Here is a 23214-nt window from a genome sequence, read left to right as displayed (position 1 = left end):
CCCGGTGTTGCCCCTTGTCCCGGTGCTGCCCCTTGTCCCGGTGCTGCCCCTTGTCCCGGTGCTGCCCCTTGTCCCGGTGCTGCCCCTTGTCCCGGTGCTACCCCTTGTCCCGGTGCTGGTCTTTATCCCGGTGCTGCCCCTTGTCCCGGTGCTGCCCCTTGTCCCGGTGCTGCCCCTTGTCCCGGTGCTGCCCCTTGTCCCGGTGCTGCCCCTTGTCCCGGTGCTGCCCCTTGTCCCGGTGCTGCCCCTTGTCCCGGTGCTGCCCCTTGTCCCGGTGCTGCCCCTTGTCCCGGTGTTGCCCCTTGTCCCGGTGCTGCCCCTTGTCCCGGTGCTGCCCCTTGTCCCGGTGCTGCCCCTTGTCCCGGTGCTGGTCTTTATCCCGGTGCAGCCCCTTATCCCGGTGCTGCCCCTTGTCCCGGTGCTGCCCCTTGTCCCGGTGCTGCCCCTTGTCCCGGTGCTGCCCCTTGTCCCGGTGCTGCCCCTTGTCCCGGTGCTGCCCCTTGTCCCGGTGCTGCCCCTTCTCCTGGTGCTGGCCGTTTATTTAGGGGATGTGAGTTTTAGGGTGGTCATTGGAAGGGGTAGACAGAAGCGTTGGGTGACTATGGTGGTGTGGGGACAGCGTCCAGAGCCGGAGCCACCACCGTGGTCAACTGCCCACCCAGACCCTCCCCTGGACTTTGTGCTGGTGCGCCCGGCGTTCGCACCTTGAGGGGGGGTTCTGTAACGGTCCTGACCTGTTTTATGTTGTTTTTGTATGTGTTTAGGTCAGGGCATGTGTTTTGGGTGGGCAGTCTATGTTATCTGTTTCTATGTTGGTTTTGGTTGCCTGGTATGGCTCTTAATTAGAGGCAGGTGTTTTGCGTTCTCCTCTAATTAAGAGTCATATTTAGGTAGGGTGTTCTCACTGTTTGTTGGTGGGTGATTGTCTCCTGTGTCTGTGTCGATGTTACACCATACGGGAATGTTTCGGTTTGTTCGTGCGTTTATGTAGTCTGTTCCTGTGTCAGCGTTGCTTCGTGTATTTGTAAGTTCGTTTGTTCAGGTCTGTCTACATCGTTTTGTTATTTTGTTAGTTATATCAAGTATAGTTCGTTTTCGTCTTTGTCTGTTTTGTTTATTTAATAAATCATCATGTATTCACAACCCGCTGCGCCTTGGTTCGATCACTACTCCACCTCTTCTTATGAAGAGAGAGAGGAACGCCGTTACATACCCATAAAGACTCACAGCTTTAATTGCGGCCAAAGGTGATTCTAACATGTATTGACTCATGTGTGTGTGAATTGTTATGTAAATTAGATATTACTGTATTTCATTCTCAATAAATTTGCAAAAAAAATCTAAAAACATGTTTTCACTTTGTCATTATGGAGTATTATGTGTACATGGGTGATAGAAAAAAATCTATTTAATCCATTTTGAATTTCAGGCTGTAACACAACAAAATGTGGAATAAGTCAAGGGGTATGCATACTTTCTGAAGGGCCTGGTGAACTGTCAGTTTTTTTTGTAGGGGTGTGGGGCATCGGCGTGTTCTATGTACAGTACAGTGGACAGGGAGGGGAGCTTGGTTCTAACTTTCCTGGTACATTAAAATTAAACAATGTTTGTATTTTAATTATGTAGCTATTGGGCCAATAAAGGTATTTTTTAAGACAAAAAAATCGTTCTCTCTGGAAGGAGTGGAGTCTGTGACCTATGGGGTGAAAGGTCATCCATATTAAAAGCCCAATTATTGTCAGTGAGGCGTCTCTGCATTGGCCTAAATAAACCAGGAAGTAGAATCAAATATTCAACAAGGTCTTGGATTTGCTCCTCTGTTCTGTCTCTGTCTGTCTGTTCTGTCTATTCTGTCTGTTCGTCTGTCTGCCTGTCTGCCTGTTCTGTCTATGTCCTTCCTTATTTTTCTCTCTGTCATGCCTCACTTTACTGCAGTCTCACTGTCTGTCTGTGTCTGTGTGTGTGAATAACTGAATAACTGACCCATTTGTTTGAGTGTATACCACATACAGCAGTCTGTTCCAACCCATTAGGGACTTTCTCTCTCCTGTCTTTGAAGCCTTTGAGTGATATCGGTTGAATGTCAATTCACAAGACAAAGGTAACCCAGGAAAAAGACAGAAGCGAAGACAACACAACCACACACACACACACACACACACACACACACACACACACACACACACACACACACACACACACACACACACACACACACACACAACCCCCATATCCCACTCCACACACCCAAACACACACACCCTCTGATTAAAGATGGTCGTGACCGGGATGTTCTAGTCATTAGTGTCTAGCCCGCCCCCCTGTAGTGAAACAAGCAGGATAGAGGATAGCCATGTAAAGGCCTGAAATTCAAAGAACCCTGCAAAAATAAATGAGCCTGATAAGTATTCTCCGCCATGTTCTGTGTAATGCATCTGACAGATAGGCTTCTGAAGAACCACGAGAGCCGGGAGCTAAAAGGCATCTCTTTCATGTTAGCATACACACACAAGCAGATATTACTGGTGAGATACACTACCGTTAAAACATTTGGGGTCATTTAGAAATTTCCTTGTTTTGAAAGAAAAGCACATTTTTTGTCCATTAAAATTACATCAAATTGATCAGAAATACAGTGTAGACATTGTTAATGTTGTAAATTAGTATTGTAGCTGTAAACGGCAGATTTTTTATGGAATATCTACACAGGCGTACAGAGGCCCATTATCAGCAACCATCACTCCTGTGTTCCAATGGCACGTTGTGTTAGCTAATCCAAGTTAATCATTTTAAAAGGCTAATTGATCATTAGAAAACCCTTTCGCAATTATGTTAGCACAGCTGAAAACTGTTGTTCTGATTAAAGAAGCAATAAAACTATCCTTCTTTAGACTAGTTGAGTATCTGGAGCATCAGCATTTGTGGGTTCGATTACAGGCTGTAACGGCAGCCTTCCTCCTCTTCGTCTGAAGAGGAGGTGTAGCAGGGATCGGACCAAGACGCAGCGTAGTTTGTGCTCAACATGATTTAATTAAGACGATAACGTGAACACTTACAAAATACAAAAATAACAAACGTGGCAAACCGAAACAGTCCTCTCTGGTGAAACGAACACAAAGACAGGAAACAACCACCCACAAACCCCAACACAAAACAAGCCACCTAAATATGATTCCCAATCAGAGACAACACAAAACACCTGCCTCTGATTGAGAACCATATTAGGCCAAACATAGAAACAGACAAACTAGACACACAACATAGAATGCCCACCCAGCTCACGTCCTGACCAACACTAAAACAAGTAAAACACACAAGAACTATGGTCAGAACGTGACACAGGCTCAAAATGGCCAGAAACAAATAACTTTCTTTTGAAACTTGTTAGTCTATTCTTGTTCTGAGAAATGAAGGCTATTCCATGCGAGAAATTGCCAAGAAACTGACGATCTCGTACAACGCTGTGTACTACTCCCTTCACAGAACAGTGCAAACTGGCTCTAACCAGAATAGAAAGTGAAATCATATTTGATTCTACTTCCTGGTTTATTTAGGCCAATGCAGAGATGCCTCACTGACAATAATCAACAGTGAGGCGACTCCGGGATGCTGGCCTTCTAGACAGAGTCCCTCTGTCCAGTGTATGTGTTCTTTTGCCCATCTTAATCTTTTCTTTTTATTGGCCAATCGGAGATATGGCTTTTTCTTTGCAACTCTGCCTAGAAGGCCAGCATCCCGGAGTCGCCTCTTCACTGTTGACGTTCAGACTGGTGTTTTGCGGGTACTTTTTAATGAAGATGCCAGTTGAGGACTTGTGAGGCATCTGTTTCTCAAACTAGACAGTCTAATGTACTTGTCCTCTTGCTCAGTTGTGCACCGGGGCCTCCCTCTTTCAGAAACAAGCACATTTCTGTGTGACAGAAAACTTTTTAAAGGTAGTGTATGTGCAAGGTCCACTAGATGAAATACTGCATATTTTACATTCCAGAAATAAAATAAATGTAATCTAATTAAATGTTTAAAATTAAATTGTCTATGCACACAACATTACTGAGAGCATGTCAGCCGACTGTACCTACACCAGGTTGCTTAGGGAACCTCAGCCCACTGTACCTACACCAGGTTGCTTAGGGAACCTCAGCCCACTGTACCTACACCAGGTTGCTTAGGGAACCTCAGCCCACTGTACCTACACCAGGTTGCTTAGGGAACCTCAGCCCACGCTAAACCACCACACGATACAAATGTCACATCTGAAAGATTCTTTCCCTATGTTATTACATGCTAAACACTCCACACTGCTAAGAGGATTTTTGCCTGCGCCAGTTTGTGCTCCATTAAAGGTGCAGTGCAGTCATTTTTATCTCAATATCAAATCATTTCTAGGTAACAATTAAGTACCTTACTGTGATTGTTTTCAAAACAAAATTGTCCAAAATAAGCAAAAATAGTTTCTTAACAAAGAGCAATTTCTCAAGCAAGAATTTGTCTTGGGCTGTCTGGAAGTGGTCTGAGTGGTCTGGGAGGGAAACTGAAAACTAGCTGCTATTTGCAGATAGGTTTGGAACAATCTTTCTTATTGGCCTATTAACTCATTTACTGTCTGGTGATGTCACCTGATGTCACCTGGCATGCCAAAACTCCATCCCACCATCAGCTCTTACACTAAAAGGGCATAATCATAATTTTCACAATTTCACAGTATTATTCCAACCTCATAGTGTGGAAATATACAGTGAGCTCCAAAAGTATTGGAAAAGTGACATTTTTGTTGCTGTTTTGGCTCTATCTTCCAACACTTTGGATTTTAAATGTGTGCTAGGAATATGGGACCAAATACTAAACTTTTGACTACTTTAAAACCCATACAAGTACATTTGTCCCAATACTTTTGGTCCCCTAAAATTGGGGGACTATGTACAAAAAGTCCTGTAATTTCTAAAAGGTTCCCCCGATATGAATGAAAATACCCTCAGATTATAGCTGACAGTCTGCACTTTAACCTCATAGTCATTTCATTGTTTCAAAAGTGCTGGAGTAAAGAGTCAAAGCAACAACAAAAATGTCACTGTCCCAATACTTTTGGAGCTCACTGTATATAAAAGACAGGCAAATCACGTTTTTGACTGCACTGAGCCTTTAATTCTCCATATTAGACCCTGCTTTCATGTTAGCCTTGACTAACACGCTACATTACTACCTTCATGTTAGCTTCCGCTAACGCACCATAATACTGCTTTCATGTTAGCTTTGGCTAACACGTTACTTTATTACCTTCATGTTAGCTTCCGCTAATACACCATCCTACTGCTTTCATGTTAGCCTTGGCTAACACGCTACATTTAGCCTACGCTATCACACCACTCCTTTGATCCTCCAGTGAGAATTAGCTACACTGCTAGTTTATCTACCACAGATGACAGCCGTGGGCTGAGGTTATCACACACATACTCACAGAGAGAGACAACACCTGAAAGCTCTACTGGCAAGTCATGGCACAGCCTAAAAAGCTCTAAACAGCACCTGAAAGAGAGATTTCAGTTTTTATTTCACCCACATGCCGATTAAAATTACTTCTCAACCGAGGACAGACTGACTGCATCAGTGTGAATGGCTGATGATGTGGAACTCACCCTCCTCTGTTCTCCTCTTCCCTGGGTTGGAGTGGACTTTGGTTCCAGGTCCCCCATGTCTCCCGGGCCTCACCTCTGTCTCTGTGAAGCCAACAAAACCAGCAGAACCATCAGAACCATCACATCCATCACAACCATCACAGTCATCAGAACCATCACAAACAATCATCACAACCATCAGTCATCAGAACTATCACAACCAACCATCAGAACCATCACAACCATTATAACCATCACAACCATTACAACCATCACAACCATTATAACCATCACAACCATCACAACCATTACAACCATCAGAACCATCACAACCATTACAACCATCAGAACCATTACAACCATCAGAACCATCACAACCATTACAACCTTCGGAACCATCACAACCATTACAACCATCAGAACCATCACAACCATTACAACCATCAGAACCATCACAACCATTACAACCATCACAACCATCACAACCATTACAACCATCAGAACCATCACAACCATTACAACCATCAGAACCATCACAACCATTATAACCATCAGAACCATCACAACCATTACAACCATCAGAACCATCACAACCATTACAACCATCAGAACCATTACAACCATCAGAACCATCAGAACCATTACAACCATCAGAACCATCACAACCATTACAACCATCAGAACCATCACAACCATCAGAACCATCACAACCATTACAACCATCAGAACCATCACAACCATTACAACCATCACAACCATTATAACCATCAGAACCATCACAACCATCACAACCATTACAACCATCAGAACCATCAGAACCATTACAACCATCACAACCATCACAACCATTACAACCATCAGAACCATTACAACCATCAGACCCATCACAACCATTACAACCATCAGAACCATCACAACCATTACAACCATCAGAACCATCACAACCATCAGAACCATCACAACCATTAGCAGAGAAAGATACAAAATAACTGATGTACTGTTATCACCCAAAATGCAACAAAGGGAAAAAAATGCATTCAAAACTGCACACCAACCCATAACCAAAGCACACAATACACATCCACACACACACTAGCAGACATTACCAAAGCCTTAGGGCTAAATACGGAGCGAGCAGAACTAGCGAACAAACAGAACAATGTGGTGAGTTTTTCATCTGGCGCTGTGGCACCGGCATTAACGAGTTGTGATGATTTAATCTCCTAATTCATTCCAGACTGTTATTTATTAGGCAGTGGGCTTTTACGAGGCACTGACAGATCCGCTCTTATTCTTTATCCTTCACTCTCTCCCCTGAGGCCCGAAATAAATGCACAGACGATTTATGAGAAACGGATGGAGAGAACGAAAGGAAGAAGGGGGAGGAGAGGAGAGTGGCACAGGAGTGTGGAAGGGCAGTGCTGGTTAAGGTCTATGGCCAGGGTTTCCAGGAAACAGCTGACTTGTGTAGGCTACACTACACCAATTTTTATATTTCCTCTCTTCCTCTAACTCTCTCTCTCTCTCTTTCATCCTCCAATTTCCATTCTTTACCCAGCCTCTATTTGTTTCTCCAGTCTTCTATTTATTTTTCTCATTACAGCCAGTCGCTTTGTAGTCCCCAACTTCCTCTCCAGAAGTTCTCTATATTCTCTCCCTCTTTTGCCTGTTCCCTCACTCTCCCCCCTATCGCTACAGTGATATTACTCTTCCTCCTCTTCCTCTCTCTCTACAGTGAAATATTACTCTTCTCTCTCGGTCGTTGTCTCTATGCCCTTCACTGTCACTCAGACATCCTGGCATATGGCCCGATGGCGTGATCCTTGCCAAAAAACAATGGGTAAAATACCTCTGGCCATTACTCAGACATTTATTCACCTTGATTCTCTATCTCCTGTTGTTGCATTGGGTAGGAGAAAAGGGGAGGGAAGGGGAGGAGTGGAGGAGACAAATAAACGAGAGGAAAGGAGGAGAGGAAGAGGGTAGCAGGAGAGGAGAGGAAAATAGGGTAAGAGTAGGAGACAAAGGAGGGGAGAAGGAGATGAGAAGGTGATCTACCTATTCGCTCTCTCGGAGGCCAGTTGTAAACCACTCGGGTTATGTATGTTCATCTGAACCTCTCTCTGTCTGTTGTGTCGTTTACACTCTGTGATAACCTNAACAGGTTAAAACAGCCAGTGCAGCAGCACTTCTACACCATCCACCCTGTTGTTCATTTTGGTTTGGGGTTTTGCTTGTTGTTGGTTTTTGTTTTCCCTTTGCAAATTGATAGCGCTGCACTACACTGTAAAAATCTATTTCATCGCTGCTGCAGCACTTCTCCACCCCCACCCTCTCTGCTACAGTACTGTATGTCCCTTCCAGCCCTGCCTCCCTCCCTCCATCTTTCTGTTATGTTCCCTCCATCCCTCCCTCCCTCCGCTATGTTCCCTCACGCCCTCTCCTATGTTCCCTCCATCACTCCCTTCCTCCCTCCACCTCATACTCATCTCTCTCTCTTTAAAAAGGAATTAAATTACTTAGCAGACATGATTGGGCAGTTTGGGCTGCGAGAACATAAATTGCTAATACCATTGGTGTGTGTGTGTGTGTACGTAGCGGCCTGAATTCACTGAGTGTGTGTTAGTGATAGATCATGCAGAGTGGGCTAGATAACAGCTCAGGTCACTGCTGTTGATACAGAAACCTATTAAAGTCTGTAATCAATGCGTGGCGAGAGCCTGCAAAGCAACACCACAACCCTCAGCGCATTAAAATGAAATTAGATAGTTGTTCTCCACTCAGCTCCCGCTCCATTTAATACATCTCAAAGCCTCTCATAGACCTGTGGAGCAGATCTTGTCTGTTGTCCTCTCCCTCTCCAACAGGAAGTACCCATGGTACGGACAGTTCAACACTGGTCTGACCAATCAAAATCTACACTTCAAGATTGTTTTGATCACACGGACTGGGATATGTTCCGGGTTGCCTCTGAGAATTCTATTGACGTATACACTGACTTGGTGACTGAGTTAATCAGGAAGTGCATAGAGGATGTTGTTCCCACTGTGACGAATAGAAATGATCCAAACCAAAAACCATCGATAGATGGGAGCATTCGTTCAAAACTGAAAGCGCAAAGCAATGCATTGAACCACGGTAAGGTGACTGGGAACATGTACGAGTACAAACAGTCCAACTATGCCCTCCGTAAGTCAATCAAACAGGCAAAACGTCAGTACAGAGACAAAGTGAAGTCGCAATTCAACGGCTCAGACACAAGACGTATGTGGCAGGGACACAAGACAATCCCGGATTATAAAGAGAAACCCAGCCACGTCGCGGACAGCGACGACTTGCTCCTGGACAAGCTAAACACCTTCTTCGCCCGCTTCGGGGATAACACAGTGCCACCGATGCGGGCCACTGCCACTCACGAGGACTGTGAGCTCTTGTTCTCCGTGGCTGACGTGAGTAAGACTGAAACTTAGGTATCTTATGGTAAGCGGGGAAATAAGTATAGCCAGTTACAATTGTGATGGCTTAGCAGATCATAAAAAAATAAGATCAACTTTTATCTGGCTAAAATAGAAATAATACGTATAACATCTTGTCACGATCGTGTGGGGGATTGACGGACCAAAATGCAGCAGTTGGAAAATAAGCCATCTTCTTTTATTTAACAACACGAAGATGAACACGACACAAAACTCTATACAAAATAACAAAACAACCGTGAAGCTACAAACGTTGTGCACATACATACAGGCTACAAACGTTCTACATAGACAATTACTCACAACCAATGAGAGCCTATGGCTACCCTAAATAAGGCTCCCAATCAGAGACAACCGAAATCAGCTGTCTCTAATTGGGAACTCATTCAGGTAACCATAGACTCTCCTAGACAACTAAACATACATAGACAACGCTAGACATCTACACTCAACACAAACCCATATACTACACCCCATAACCCCTTTACCATATAAACACCCAAAACTAACAAAACATAAACATTCCCCATGTCACACCCTGACCTAACTAAAATAATAAAGAAAAACAAAGAATACTAAGGCCAGGGCGTGACACATCTATTGTTTACAGAAAACTCACTCTACAAATATAAAGGAGGTTGGATGGAAAAAGGATTGGGAGGGGGAAGGATTGTGAAATATATTTTTGTCAAGGGCAAAGAAACTCAAAAGGGGTGATTATATTAATTAACAACAATTTTGATCTGATTGTGCAAACTGGGCAAACAGATCCTCAAGGAAGATGGATCCTTTTAAATATGCTAGACCAAAAACAGATCTAGCCAATTAATCTATATGGGCCAAATAATGATGATCCACAATTCTTTAAAAATATACTGTATATAATGATCTCACAAGCAACGAATGAATCTATTATTAGGATGGGAGATTATAATACTGTTTTATGTACCTCAAATGGATCGTAAAGGAAAAGACACTACAAACTATCACCCTCAAGCACTTAAGGAGATCACGAATATCATGGATACATTAGAACTAGTGGATATATACTTGACCAGCCTGGCTACCGCAGCATTCTGCAGCGATACGCCATCCCATCTGGTTTGCTCTTAGAAATGGTAAAAATGAAGAAAAACCATTGAATGAGTAGGTGTGTCCAAACTCTTGACTGGTACTGTAGGTACAACAGATCCCCTTATTGTGTGGGACACTTTTAAATGTACAATACTCATCATTAAAATAAAAGGAGTTTAGTTCAAAAGAGATTAGACTAATGAAGGAAATAGAGGAAGTAACAGCACAGGTGCAGTGGTTCCTCCTTTAAAAGTTGCGTCATACTGAGGCACACCCTGCTGCATGCTGCTGCAGCATTCTGTGGCACGTCATTTCATTCTCAGCCATTTCTTCTGTTACTGCAAGTTATTGCTAGTTTGACCACCAGAGGTTATCTTTGAGAAGCATTTGATAGTATTCCGTATTGGCATTACCAGAGAATTTAAAACCTATTTTTGTCACGTTCTGACCTTTATTTCCTTTGTTTTGTCTTTATTTAGTATGGTCAGGGCGTGAGTTGGGGTGGGCAGTCTATGTTTGTATTTCTATGTTTTGCTATTTCTGTGTTTGGCCTGATATGGTTCTCAATCAGAGGCAGCTGTCAATTGTTGTCCCTGATTGGGAACCATATTTAGGTAGCCTGTTTTGTGTTGTGTTTTGGTGGGTGGTTGTCTTCAGTCTTCGTGTGTCTGCACTAGACAGAACTGTTTCGGTTTTTCACATTTGTTGTTTTGTATTTTGTAGTGTTCACGTTTATTGTCTTTAATTAAACATTATGGACAATTACCAAGCTGCGCATTGGTCCTCCGATCCTTCAAACTTCTCCTCCTCTGACGAGGAGGAAGACGAATGCCGTTACATTTTTGTAATAACATAGTATATGGGGTTGATTTTAAGAAATTTGGCTTAATTTATATGATTAATATTATTCTGTTTCCATTCATAGAAAAATTGTCCGTTTGTAAATTCAGACCGTTTCGCCCTCGGAGCGCACACTGGACGTTCAGGCCGAGGAGTAGGGTTGATTTGAGCATTCTGGCCTTACAACGGCGGTCAAGCACCCAAGCTAACTTTGGCTAGCTACTTCCAGACACAAATGAGACCACTCTGACCATTTTACTCGCCCTAGCAGAGCTGGTAAGGCAGTTTCATGTTAACCAGAGCGTTGGTGACGTAAATGTGCTGCTGGAAACAATTGAATTAAGCTTTTTTCCTGTTTTTCCGTTTAGCCAACTTTCTTAAGCCGTTTTTCAGCCTTGGGTGAATTTTGACTCGTTCTGTTGTCCAGCCTATAGATAGCCAGAGCGAATTTACGAAAGCACCCGAATGTCCATTGAGAAAGCACAACGACTATACCATTTAGCTAAGCTAAGAATGACGGGAATAATCATGTCAATAAACATTGGGTAGTTAGATAGCCTATAGTTAATATACTGGCAAGTTTGATGTATAACTACTAACGTTAGGTAGCTAGCTAACATACCGGTACATACTGCTGTAATGATAAGCTATGTGGTTTGTAAGGACAGCGTAGCTAACAAATTGTCAGCCAACATAACGTGTAAGGTAACTTATTTGAAAAGTCATTACTTTATTACATTGAGTAGCAAGCTACCCCTTGGTCGTTAGGGCAAATCTGGTCTGTGATAGGAGGGGGGGGGGGGGGGGGGGGGGATTTCACACCTAGCTCGGCCATTAGACTATTCTTTGGTAAAGGTTGAATAGTTTATTGTTCAGCTATTAGCCCTCTCCTCAACTTTCAACAAATTGCTGTTCCCATCTCATTCCTTTCCCTCTTCCACGCGTCATCATTCTGCTCGAGTGGCTCGCATGTGGGCGTGCTGGCAGGATATGGTAGCATCTTCGGTTGTGCGTCAAGAATTCTGCATACAGTAGCACGTTTGTATGAAGGTGTGGTTGTTCACAGGCAAATTACTATATGCTATGGAGGTACATTTGTGTCTTTTTGTCGAGAGCAAAACCTTTTTTTATTTTTCAATCAAAAATATTTGTTCTGAAAGCAACTTTTTTCCGACACAAAGGAAGTCAAAGCGGACACCTACGAAGATGGCATCTCAGGTAAGCAGCACTGGGCTGTATTGACGGATCCTAAAAAGCTGCTGCTTTAGACTGAATGGTCATATCTCAGTTATTGTTTTCATATCTATAAAAAATAAGCTGTTTTCTTTACTTACAGAGAGCAAGCTGATCAAGGGGTCGAAAATGTAGATATTGCCAGATGTTCACTGTCCGAGGAACAGGCTGTGGAAGCTTTATTACTGGCAAAAGTGTCCATAACCAGAGGTAATTAAACTGTTCTGTGTTCTTTTTCTCCATCTCTGCTTGTCTTGTTGTACATGGAACCTGTCTCACATGCAATAATTAAAAAACCCTTAAGATGTCAGCTGCTAATTTTCAGATTTACACCACATAAACACAGCCATTTTCACTGGACTATCTGTTGCTGCCAAGTCATGATTTCCCTGGGGGTTAGCCTTGCAATAACCAAGTGGTGAGACACATAGCCCTCTATATTTAAATGTTTCAGGTACACTCCGATAGGTGTCTGCGTCACATACAGTATCTTCTATTGACATTATCTTCTATTGTTTGTCCTCATGTGTCTGTTTTTCAGCATAAAGTACTCTGTAGACACTTAGTGTGGACACCAGGTGAGACCACACAGACACACACACACACACACAGCTGTTTTGGTGAACCCCTCCTGCATCTGAACTGGCTGACACAGAGGGCACAGTATGATCACAGGTGAGATGTCACTTGGTCGGGTCAACAGGAAGTATTATTAAAGAGATGCTTTACATTGAAATACAGACAGAGATGTAGTAGTCCCAGAGTTAATGATCTAAGGTCAGTTTTGCATTTCACCTCCTGATTTAAGATGACTGACCGTGTTAGAATAAAAAAAACAAGGCTTAATCTTGCTCTCTCTCTATCCATTTGTCACTCGTCTGCAGGTATGTTTTGATGTGAGATAGGAAGCCAGTACCGTCATCGCCACCTCACCCACTCTTAAGATAACCTTTGGGCCAACTGGGGGCCCAAAGCTGGTTAGGAGACACCACAATTGTGATGAACTGAGAGAATATTAGGGTAGCACTGTAATTCATGAATCATATGTTGTCTGCCGCTGTTCTTACCTCTTTCTCTTTCTGTCTTCTATACCTCTCTCCCCGCCTCGTCTTTCTTCCTCGTTTTATAATGCACACCATATGTGCATTGAAGTAAAGATTGAACTTGTATTTATAATATTACAATTATCATAATTATAATGCATTTATAACACCTGGATAATGAACTTCTTTCAATAAAGCGTTTCACATTTTCCACTGGTTGAAATTAAGTATTTTCATTGAAATACTATCCTGTGTCCTCAGATTAATGCAGATGAAGGGAGTTAGATATGCACAGTTTTTTTTCTCTATATATGAATTACAAATCAATCATGTTTCTAGTCTATTGCATAGTTACAATGTGTAATCATTGATGTCCCAGGAGCAGGAGTGGTAAACACTGTTGAAGTGTATAATTGTAATACATACATGCAGACACAGCATCATTCAAATAATGGAGTTTGATATGACTGAAAAATAATATCTCAGACAGTCATACCTGAACCCCACCTTTATTTTCCCAGGAAGAGTACATGATCAGTGAATATATTCAATGTACAGGCTACACTGTGGGAATCTCATGTGTGGTAATAACTACAGTACATGTGTATATAGGACTTGCATCCTTGGCACAATAAAGTTATTATATTCTACTCTATCCATAAGCTTCATTAATGCCATTCAGACTTGAAGTTGATACAACAACTATGATAGCTGAGGTTCATAGATTGGTATGGTATTGGTATCAGAACCTAACGTTTTAGGGTCCATACACAGATCGGCTACATACTGTGGCTAGCTACACATCCATAGGCATACAGTTATTTTTATTCTCCACTACACAATAAGCAAGTACATAGTTAGCTAGCTATGTTACTCCAGCTGCATTGCAAGGCAAGCTTACACAATTGTACATTCAATTAGCAGTAAATGCTTTAGCTAGCTAGATTCTTTACATCCACTGTTTCACAAGACGACAGCCTGGTTTGCTGGTTCTCAGGAGTCCCTAAAACATTAAACAACACGAATTACAAATTCATTCTCCTAACACTAGCTAGCTGGCTAATGTTAGCTAGTCAGATAACTTGCTAAATAGCGATTTACGTAAATTAACTTTATGAAAAAAAAATATGCACAAACGTTTGTCTCTACATTAACTTTTTAGGATAGGGGGCAGCATTTTCCCTTTTGGATGAATTGGTGCCCAAATTGAACGGCCTCCTACTCTGTCCCAGATCATAATATATGCATATTATTATTACTATTGGATAGAAAACACTCTGAAGTTTCTAAAACTGTTTGAATTATGTCTGTGAGTATAACATAACTCATATGGCAGACAAACTTCCAAACAGGAAGTGAAAATTCTGAAAAGGGTCGCTGTGAAAGTCATCGCCTATTCATATCCCTGTAATTTATGGATCTGTTTGCACTTCATACGCCTTCCACTAGATGTCAACAGTCAGTAGAAAGTGGAATGAAGCCTCTAGTGTGATGTGGGGCCAGATGGGAGCTATTTGAGTCACTGGTCTGGCAGATTGCCAGTTCCTGTTCACGCACGCTAGACATGGGTGACCAGGAATGCCATTACTTTTACAGACATGAAGAAATGCTTCGGTTGGGACGTTATTGGATACAGTGGGGCAAAAAAGTATTTAGTCAGCCATTCTTTCCTTTACACGGATCAGTCGTCCTGGTCCCTTTGCAGAAAAACAGCCCCAAAGCATGATGTTTCCACCCCCATGTTTCACAGTAGGTATGGTGTTCTTTGGATGCAACTCAGCATTCTTTGTCCTCCAAACACGACGCGTTGAGTTTTTACCAAAAAGTTCTATTTTGGTTTCATCTGACCATATGACATTCTCCCAATCTTCTTCTGGATCATCCAAATGCTCTCTAGCAAACTTCAGACGGGCCTGGACATGTACTGGCTTAAGCAGGGGGACACGTCTGGCACTGCAAGATTTGAGTCCCTGGTGGCGTAGTGTGTTACTGATGGTAGGCTTGGTTACCTTGGTCCCAGCTCTCTGCAGGTCATTCACTAGGTCCCCCCGTGTGGTTCTGGGATTTTTGCTCACTGTTCTTGTGATCATTTTGACCCCACGGTGTGAGATCTTGCGTGGAGCCCCAGATCGAGGGAGATTATCAGTGGTCTTGTATGTCTTCCATTTCCTAATAATTGCTCCCACAGTTGATTTCTTCAAACCAAGCTGCTTACCTATTGCAGATTCAGTCTTCCCTGCCTGGTGCAGGTCTACAATTTTGTTTCTGGTGTCCTTTGACAGCTCTTTGGTCTTGGCCATAGTGGAGTTTGGAGTGTGACTGTTTGAGGTTGTGGACAGGTGACTTTTATACTGGTAACAAGTTCAAACAGGTGCCATTAATACAGGTAACGAGTGGAGGACAGAGGAGCCTCTTAAAGAAGAAGTTACAGGTCTGTGAGAGCCAGAAATCTTGCTTGTTTGTAGGTGACCAAATACTTATTTTCCACCATAATTTGCAAATAAATTCATTAAAAATCCTACAATGTGATTTTCTGAATTTTATTTTCTCATTTTGTCTGTCATAGTTGAAGTGTACCTATGATGAAAATTACAGGCCTCTCTCATCTTTTTAAGTGGGAGAACTTGCACAATTGGTGGCTGACTAAATACTTTTTTGCCCCACTGTATGTATAAATATATACAGTGGGGAGAACAGGTATTCGATACACTGCCGATTTTGCAGGTTTTCCTACTTACAAAGCATGTAGAGGTCTGTAATTTTTATCATAGGTACACTTCAACTGTGAGAGGCGGAATCTAAAACAAAAATCCAGAAAATCACATTGGATGATTTTTAAGTAATTCATTTGCATTTTATTCCTGGTCAAGGTTTGAGAGGAGACCATAAACCTGAGTATAAGCTAAGGTTTGAGTAGATGGCTGAATCTTTTAACCATACCACGTGGTTAAACTCTTAGACTATCGATACCGACAGAATAAGAAAGTCTTTGATATTAATTTCTAGTCTGCAGCTAGGAATTCGGTATCATTGAACGCGAAGACCGACAACCGCCGAAACACCTATTCTATAACGACATGAATGAATGTCACTCTGAACTATCCATTCTAACCACGACAGAGCAAGAGAGAGAGGGCGGACAGACTCTCCAACAGAAACAAACTTTTCAACAGAGATCTCGACGACACACTGAGCGTAAATATATATATTGATTGCAATTGTTCCTGAATGAGTGAGCGTTCATGTGCAAAGGATTAGCATTTCAATTGTTATAATTATCAACGTTGTAGTGACTTCTCAGTTGACCCCCACTTCCCTTTTAGTCCACCAAGCCGCGATACCGGTTTATCCCACTAGGGAAACTCCGTTATCATTTCCTTGTAACTATCTACTGTTTGTTTATGCATTTCTGTGAATGACTTAGTTAGTAAATAAATGATTTAAGACAATTGATGTATGGATGACTCATAGTGAAGACTGGGTTCGTGCAGATAACCAACAATTTACGACGTTTGGAATGAGACTAACTTGAGGTAAATAATAATTCATTAATTCGAAGACTAATTGATCAGATATAAAAATATCTGTAGAGTTATATTAGGAAAATTATAACTTTGTAATCTGAATATTTTCCTTGGTGCCACGACTTTCTAGTTAATTACAGTTACATGATTAATCAGTTTAATCGCGTAATAATAATTTCAGAGAGTTATTTGATAAATAAGTCTTCAGTTTAATGATGCCAAAGACACGACATCACAAAATGTAAAAAAAAAGTCAAGGGGGTCTGAATACTTCCCGAATGCACTGTATGTCAGAACGCTGTTCCTCGACGCTCAGCCTTTCACACCGTAGTGCCCTCCAAGCTCATCACTAAGCTCCTGGCCACGCACGTCTATGACTCAATCATCACGTTTGCAGATGACACAACAATGACAGGCCTAATTATCAACAACTTTGAGATGGCCTACAGGGAGGAGGTGAGGGCCCTGGTGGACTGGTATCATGGTACATATGTATTTATATTCCGGACTCTGACGTTGCTCATTCTAATATTTTCTATATATCTTCATTCCTTTCTTATATGTTGGGGGGATTTGAGTGTATTGTTTTATATTGCTAGATACTACTGCACTGTTCGAGCTAGAAACACAAGCATTTCACTACACCCGCGATAATATGAGTACGCAAACAATAAAATGTGAATTGATTGTTTGCTGTTTTTTTTGTGTATCTATTGTGTGCCTGCCTATATGTACAGTACTGTGTGAAATCACTACAGTATGTATAGCTTGTTGGAAGAGGACAGTGTGTACATTATTTCTACTGAGTGTGTGTGTGTGTCTGACACTGCACTGGCAGAGATAAGGGGGACTGCTGTTTGTAAACCTCCCTTTGTATTCATTCACCAGATAATTCATTACAAATCACAAGTCCACAAATCTGCAGGACATGCCCATATACAAGAGCCTGGGCCGGTATTACAGACCCATACATCTTCTGAATACTGATTCTACTGCCGGGGCTTTTGGAAGGGATGTTTTTGATTTGTCGCCAAGGACTCTTCTCTCTCTTCTCCATGCTTAAGATTGGCTGGCGTTTCCGAGCTCCATTAGAAACGGAACAGAGGAGAAAATAAAGAGGGAAAAAGACTCAGGGACAAATAAATCGATGAGTGACTGAGAGACAAGGATGCAGACCTGGAGGAAATGGAGCATTTTATCATTCTGATCCAATCTGGACCTGGTGGAAACGACCCAACAAGGCGGGGCAGGGCGGGGCTTAATGGCTGGGGGGTGCAGAGAGGGGTGTGTGAAGGCTGTGAAACATGTAGCTATGTGAATGTGTGTGCGCGCACCTGCCTGTGTGTGTGATGCATTTAAAGTGCACTGAAAATGCACCTATGTGAGTGTCTGTGTGTGTGTGTGTGTGTGTGTGTGTGTGTGTGTGTGTGTGTCTGTGTGTGTGCGTGTGTGTTTGAGAGTGGCTCTATGTTTTCCCTGTAAATGGGAAACGTTAAAGTAAATGTCAGGACATGGCAGGCATTTTAATGGCTACAAGGCAGACTCTGAAATTGCATATTGCTGCAGTCAGTCAGATCTGAGGGGCGAGAGTGCCCTGGCTTACCCATGCTGTATACTATGTGTGTGTGTGTGTGTGTGTCCAGTCAGGTTGATAAGATAAGGATACGACCTCTGCATGCCATTAAGACATCATAGCCATCTCCTTTAGTGGGAGCAAGCTATCACCGAATGAAATGAACATAAAAACATTCAAAACTCGCACCCAGAAACACACACACCACACACACATAAACACACACACAAACACACACCCAGTAACACACATATAAACACACACCCAGAAACACACACACCACACACACATAAACACACACACCACACACACATAAACACACACACCACACACACATAAACACACACACAAACACACACCCAGTAACACACATATAAACACACACCCAGTAACACACACATAAACACACACACACACACACACACACACACACACACACACACACACACACACACACACACACACACACACACACACACACACACATAAACACCACATACACACATAAACACACCACACACACACACAAACACACACCCAGTAACACACACATACCTCAGGACTACCTGGCCTGATGACTCCTTGCTGTCCCCAGTCCACCTGGTCATGCTGCTCCAGTTTCAACTGTTCTGCCTGCGGCCATGGAACCCTGACCTATTCACCGGACATGGTACCTTGTCCCGTACCTGCTGTTTTCGACTCTCTCTCTACAGCACCTGCTGTCTCTAACTCTGAATGATCGTTTATGAAAAGCAAACTGACACACACACACACACACACACACACACACACACACACACACACACACACCACACCACACACATAAACACCACACCACACACATAAACACACACACACACACACACACACACACACACACACACACACACACACACACACACACACACACACACACATAAACACACATCCAGTAACACACACACACATAAACACACATCCAGTAACACACACACACATAAACACACATTCAGTAACACACACTCATAAATACACCACACACATAAACACACCACACACACACACACACACACACACACATAAACACACACACACATAAACACACCACACACATAAACACACCACAGCCACAGAAAAACAGAAACCCAGTGAAGACATAGTACACATAAAAAATACTACTACTACTATAAAATAAGCTATCCACACATACAGTGCACATCAACACAAAGTAGCAGGGGTAACTTCCCTGGATCTGCTCTTTTACTGACACTCTGAATCTGACCTGGGTTCAGCTTGTAGAGATAGACCCCTATTACCTTCTCTCCCACTGCTCGCTGCAAGATCTGACCTACAATCAGCCCTTAGCAGAACATGCTCCTGGTACTGTATCTAATATTATCATATTATGTCTAAACCTTTAAGACCCCTGATTGTCATTTCCTCTCCCTACTGCGGCCTTCAGGATCTGACCTGCGAGCAGTGTGTGCGCTGCCTGCCACCCACGGCGATGTCCTGTCACTGGGGAAGGGCGATATAAGCGTGTGCAGGAAAGGCCACAGCGTCACCTCTGAGCTAGCTGTCAGCTTATCAGCTGGAGCAGACAGACAGATTACACTCAGCTACCAGCAATGACGAGAGAGATAGACAGACACAGTTACACACCATGCATAATGTCCACAGCAGCAATTATGCACATTGTAATGCATACCTTCAAAACACATCATTTAAGAAACTGTTTCCCTTTTTCAGGGCCTTTGGAATTGACATGATCTGTGTGTGACCCCTCTCTCTCTCCCTTCTTTTGTTGAACTCATTCTCTCTCTCTGTCGCTGACGCTACTGTGCACAGGTTAGAAATGACCCCCACTCTTCTCATCCTCTCCTCATCCTCCTCTTCCCACCTCCTCCTCTTCCCTCTCTCCTATCAGCATGTTAATCCATCACTGCGGCAGAATATGATTTTCTGGGTAATTTGGCCAGGTCCCATCAATCAGACCGCAGGGTAGCCTAGTTGTTAGAGCGTTGGACTAGTAAGCGAAAGGTTGCAAGTTCAAATCCCAGAGCTGACAATATACAAATCTGTCGTTCTGCCTCTGAACAGGCAGTTAATCCACTGTTCCTAGGCAGTCATTGAAAATAACAATTTGTTCTTAACTGACTTGCCTAGTTAAATAAAGGTACTTTAAAAAAATAAATAGATTTGAGACTCAGCCACTCTCACAGACAGTCACTGTCAGACATACACACACATACATACAGAGATTAACACAAATCTCTGAACAGTTTCTACCCCCAAGCCATAAGACTGCTAAATAGTTGGTTAAATAGTTGACCAATAGCTACCTGGACTATCTGCTTTGACTCATCACATATGCTGCTGCTACTGTTTATTATCTATCCGGTTGCCTAGTCACTTTACCCCTACCTATATTTACATACAGTGCCGTGAAAAAGTGTTTGCACCCTTTCAGATTTTCTCTATTTTTGATCCTGAATGTTATCAAATCTTCAACCAAAACCTACTATTAGATAAAGGGAACCTGAGTTTACAAATAACAAAAAAAAAATGGACGACTGGGGTCCCATTATGTCTGGCAAAAACCAAACGCTGCATTCCACAGTAAGAACCTTATACCAACGGTCCAGCATGGTGGTGGTAGTGTGATGGTTTGGGGATGCTTTGCTGCCTCAGGACCTGGACGACTTGCCTTTATACATTTACATTTACATTTAAGTCATTTAGCAGACGCTCTTATCCAGAGCGACTTACAAATTGGTGCATTCACCTTATGACATCCAGTGGAACAGCCACTTTACAATAGTGCATCTAGATCATTTTAAGGGGGGGGGGGGGCAGAAGGATTGCTTTATCCTAGGTATTCCTTGAAGAGGTGGGGTTTCAGGTGTCTCCGGAAGGTGGTGATTGACTCCGCTGTCCTGGCGTCGTGAGGGAGTTTGTTCCACCATTGGGGTGCCAGAGCAGCGAACAGTTTTGACTGGGCTGAGCGGGAACTGTACTTCCTCAGTGGTAGGGAGGCGAGCAGGCCAGAGGTGGATGAACGCAGTGCCCTTGTTTGGGTGTAGGGCCTGATCAGAGCCTGAAGGTACTGAGGTGCCGTTCCCCTCACAGCTCCGTAGGCAAGCACCATGGTCTTGTAGCGGATGCGAGCTTCAACTGGAAGCCAGTGGAGAGAGCGGAGGAGCGGGGTGACGTGAGAGAACTTGGGAAGGTTGAACACCAGACGGGCTGCGGCGTTCTGGATGAGTTGTAGGGGTTTAATGGCACAGGCAGGGAGCCCAGCCAACAGCGAGTTGCAGTAATCCAGACGGGAGATGACAAGTGCCTGGATTAGGACCTGCGCCGCTTCCTGTGTGAGGCAGGGTCGTACTCTGCGGATGTTGTAGAGCATGAACCTACAGGAACGGGCCACCGCCTTGATGTTGGTGGAGAACGACAGGGTGTTGTCCAGGATCACGCCAAGGTTCTTAGCGCTCTGGGAGGAGGACACAATGGAGTTGTCAACCGTGATGGCGAGATCATGGAACGGACAGTCCTTCCCCGGGAGGAAGAGCAGCTCCGTCTTGCCGAGGTTCAGCTTGAGGTGGTGATCCGTCATCCACACTGATATGTCTGCCAGACATGCAGAGATGCGATTCGCCACCTGGTCATCAGAAGGGGGAAAGGAGAAGATTAATTGTGTGTCGTCTGCATAGCAATGATAGGAGAGACCATGTGAGGTTATGACAGAGCCAAGTGACTTGGTGTATAGCGAGAATAGGAGAGGGCCTAGAACAGAGCCCTGGGGGACACCAGTGGTGAGAACGCGTGGTGAGGAGACAGATTCTCGCCACGCCACCTGGTAGGAGCGACCTGTCAGGTAGGACGCAATCCAAGCGTGGGCCGCGCCGGAGATGCCCAACTCGGAGAGGGTGGAGAGGAGGATCTGATGGTTCACAGTATCGAAGGCAGCCGATAGGTCTAGAAGGATGAGAGCAGAGGAGAGAGAGTTAGCTTTAGCAGTGCGGAGCGCCTCCGTGATACAGAGAAGAGCAGTCTCAGTTGAGTGACTAGTCTTGAAACCTGACTGATTTGGATCAAGAAGGTCATTCTGAGAGAGATAGCAGGAGAGCTGGCCAAGGACGGCACGTTCAAGAGTTTTGGAGAGAAAAGAAAGAAGGGATACTGGTCTGTAGTTGTTGACATCGGAGGGATCGAGTGTAGGTTTTTTCAGAAGGGGTGCAACTCTCGCTCTCTTGAAGACGGAAGGGACGTAGCCAGCGGTCAGGGATGAGTTGATGAGCGAGGTGAGGTAAGGTAGAAGGTCTCCGGAAATGGTCTGGAGAAGAGAGGAGGGGATAGGGTCAAGCGGGCAGGTTGTTGGGCGGCCGGCCGTCACAAGACGCGAGATTTCATCTGGAGAGAGAGGGGAGAAAGAGGTCAAAGCACAGGGTTGGGCAGTGTGAGCAGAACCAGCGGTGTCGTTTGACTTAGCAAACGAGGATCGGATGTCGTCGACCTTCTTTTCAAAATGGTTGACGAAGTCGTCTGCAGAGAGGGAGGAGGGGGGGGGGAGGGGGAGGAGGATTCAGGAGGGAGGAGAAGGTGGCAAAGAGCTTCCTAGGGTTAGAGGCAGATGCTTGGAATTTAGAGTGGTAGAAAGTGGCTTTAGCAGCAGAGACAGAAGAGGAAAATGTAGAGAGGAGGGAGTGAAAGGATGCCAGGTCCGCAGGGAGGCGAGTTTTCCTCCATTTCCGCTCGGCTGCCCGGAGCCCTGTTCTGTGAGCTCGCAATGAGTCGTCGAGCCACGGAGCGGGAGGGGAGGACCGAGCCGGCCTGGAGGATAGGGGACATAGAGAGTCA

The 23214-nt window shown here is 43.8% G+C and overlaps 1 protein-coding gene across 1 annotated transcript in view; it reads right to left on the bottom strand.

Moving 5' to 3' along the window:
- The window catches only part of LOC129827278 (testican-1-like), a 300288-nt gene that overhangs the window by 138430 nt on the left and 138644 nt on the right, over positions 1 to 23214 (bottom strand). Inside the window, exon 3 of the mRNA XM_055888009.1 lies at positions 5634 to 5714. Within this exon, the coding sequence (XP_055743984.1) occupies positions 5634 to 5714 (81 nt within the window). The remainder of the gene's footprint in view (positions 1 to 5633; positions 5715 to 23214) is intronic.

The sequence above is a fragment of the Salvelinus fontinalis genome, chromosome 29, assembly GCF_029448725.1.
Source record: "Salvelinus fontinalis isolate EN_2023a chromosome 29, ASM2944872v1, whole genome shotgun sequence".
Lineage (NCBI taxonomy): Eukaryota > Metazoa > Chordata > Actinopteri > Salmoniformes > Salmonidae > Salvelinus > Salvelinus fontinalis.
Note: the sequence above shows the minus strand (reverse complement) of the source record. Positions and strands in the feature narration are given on the sequence as shown.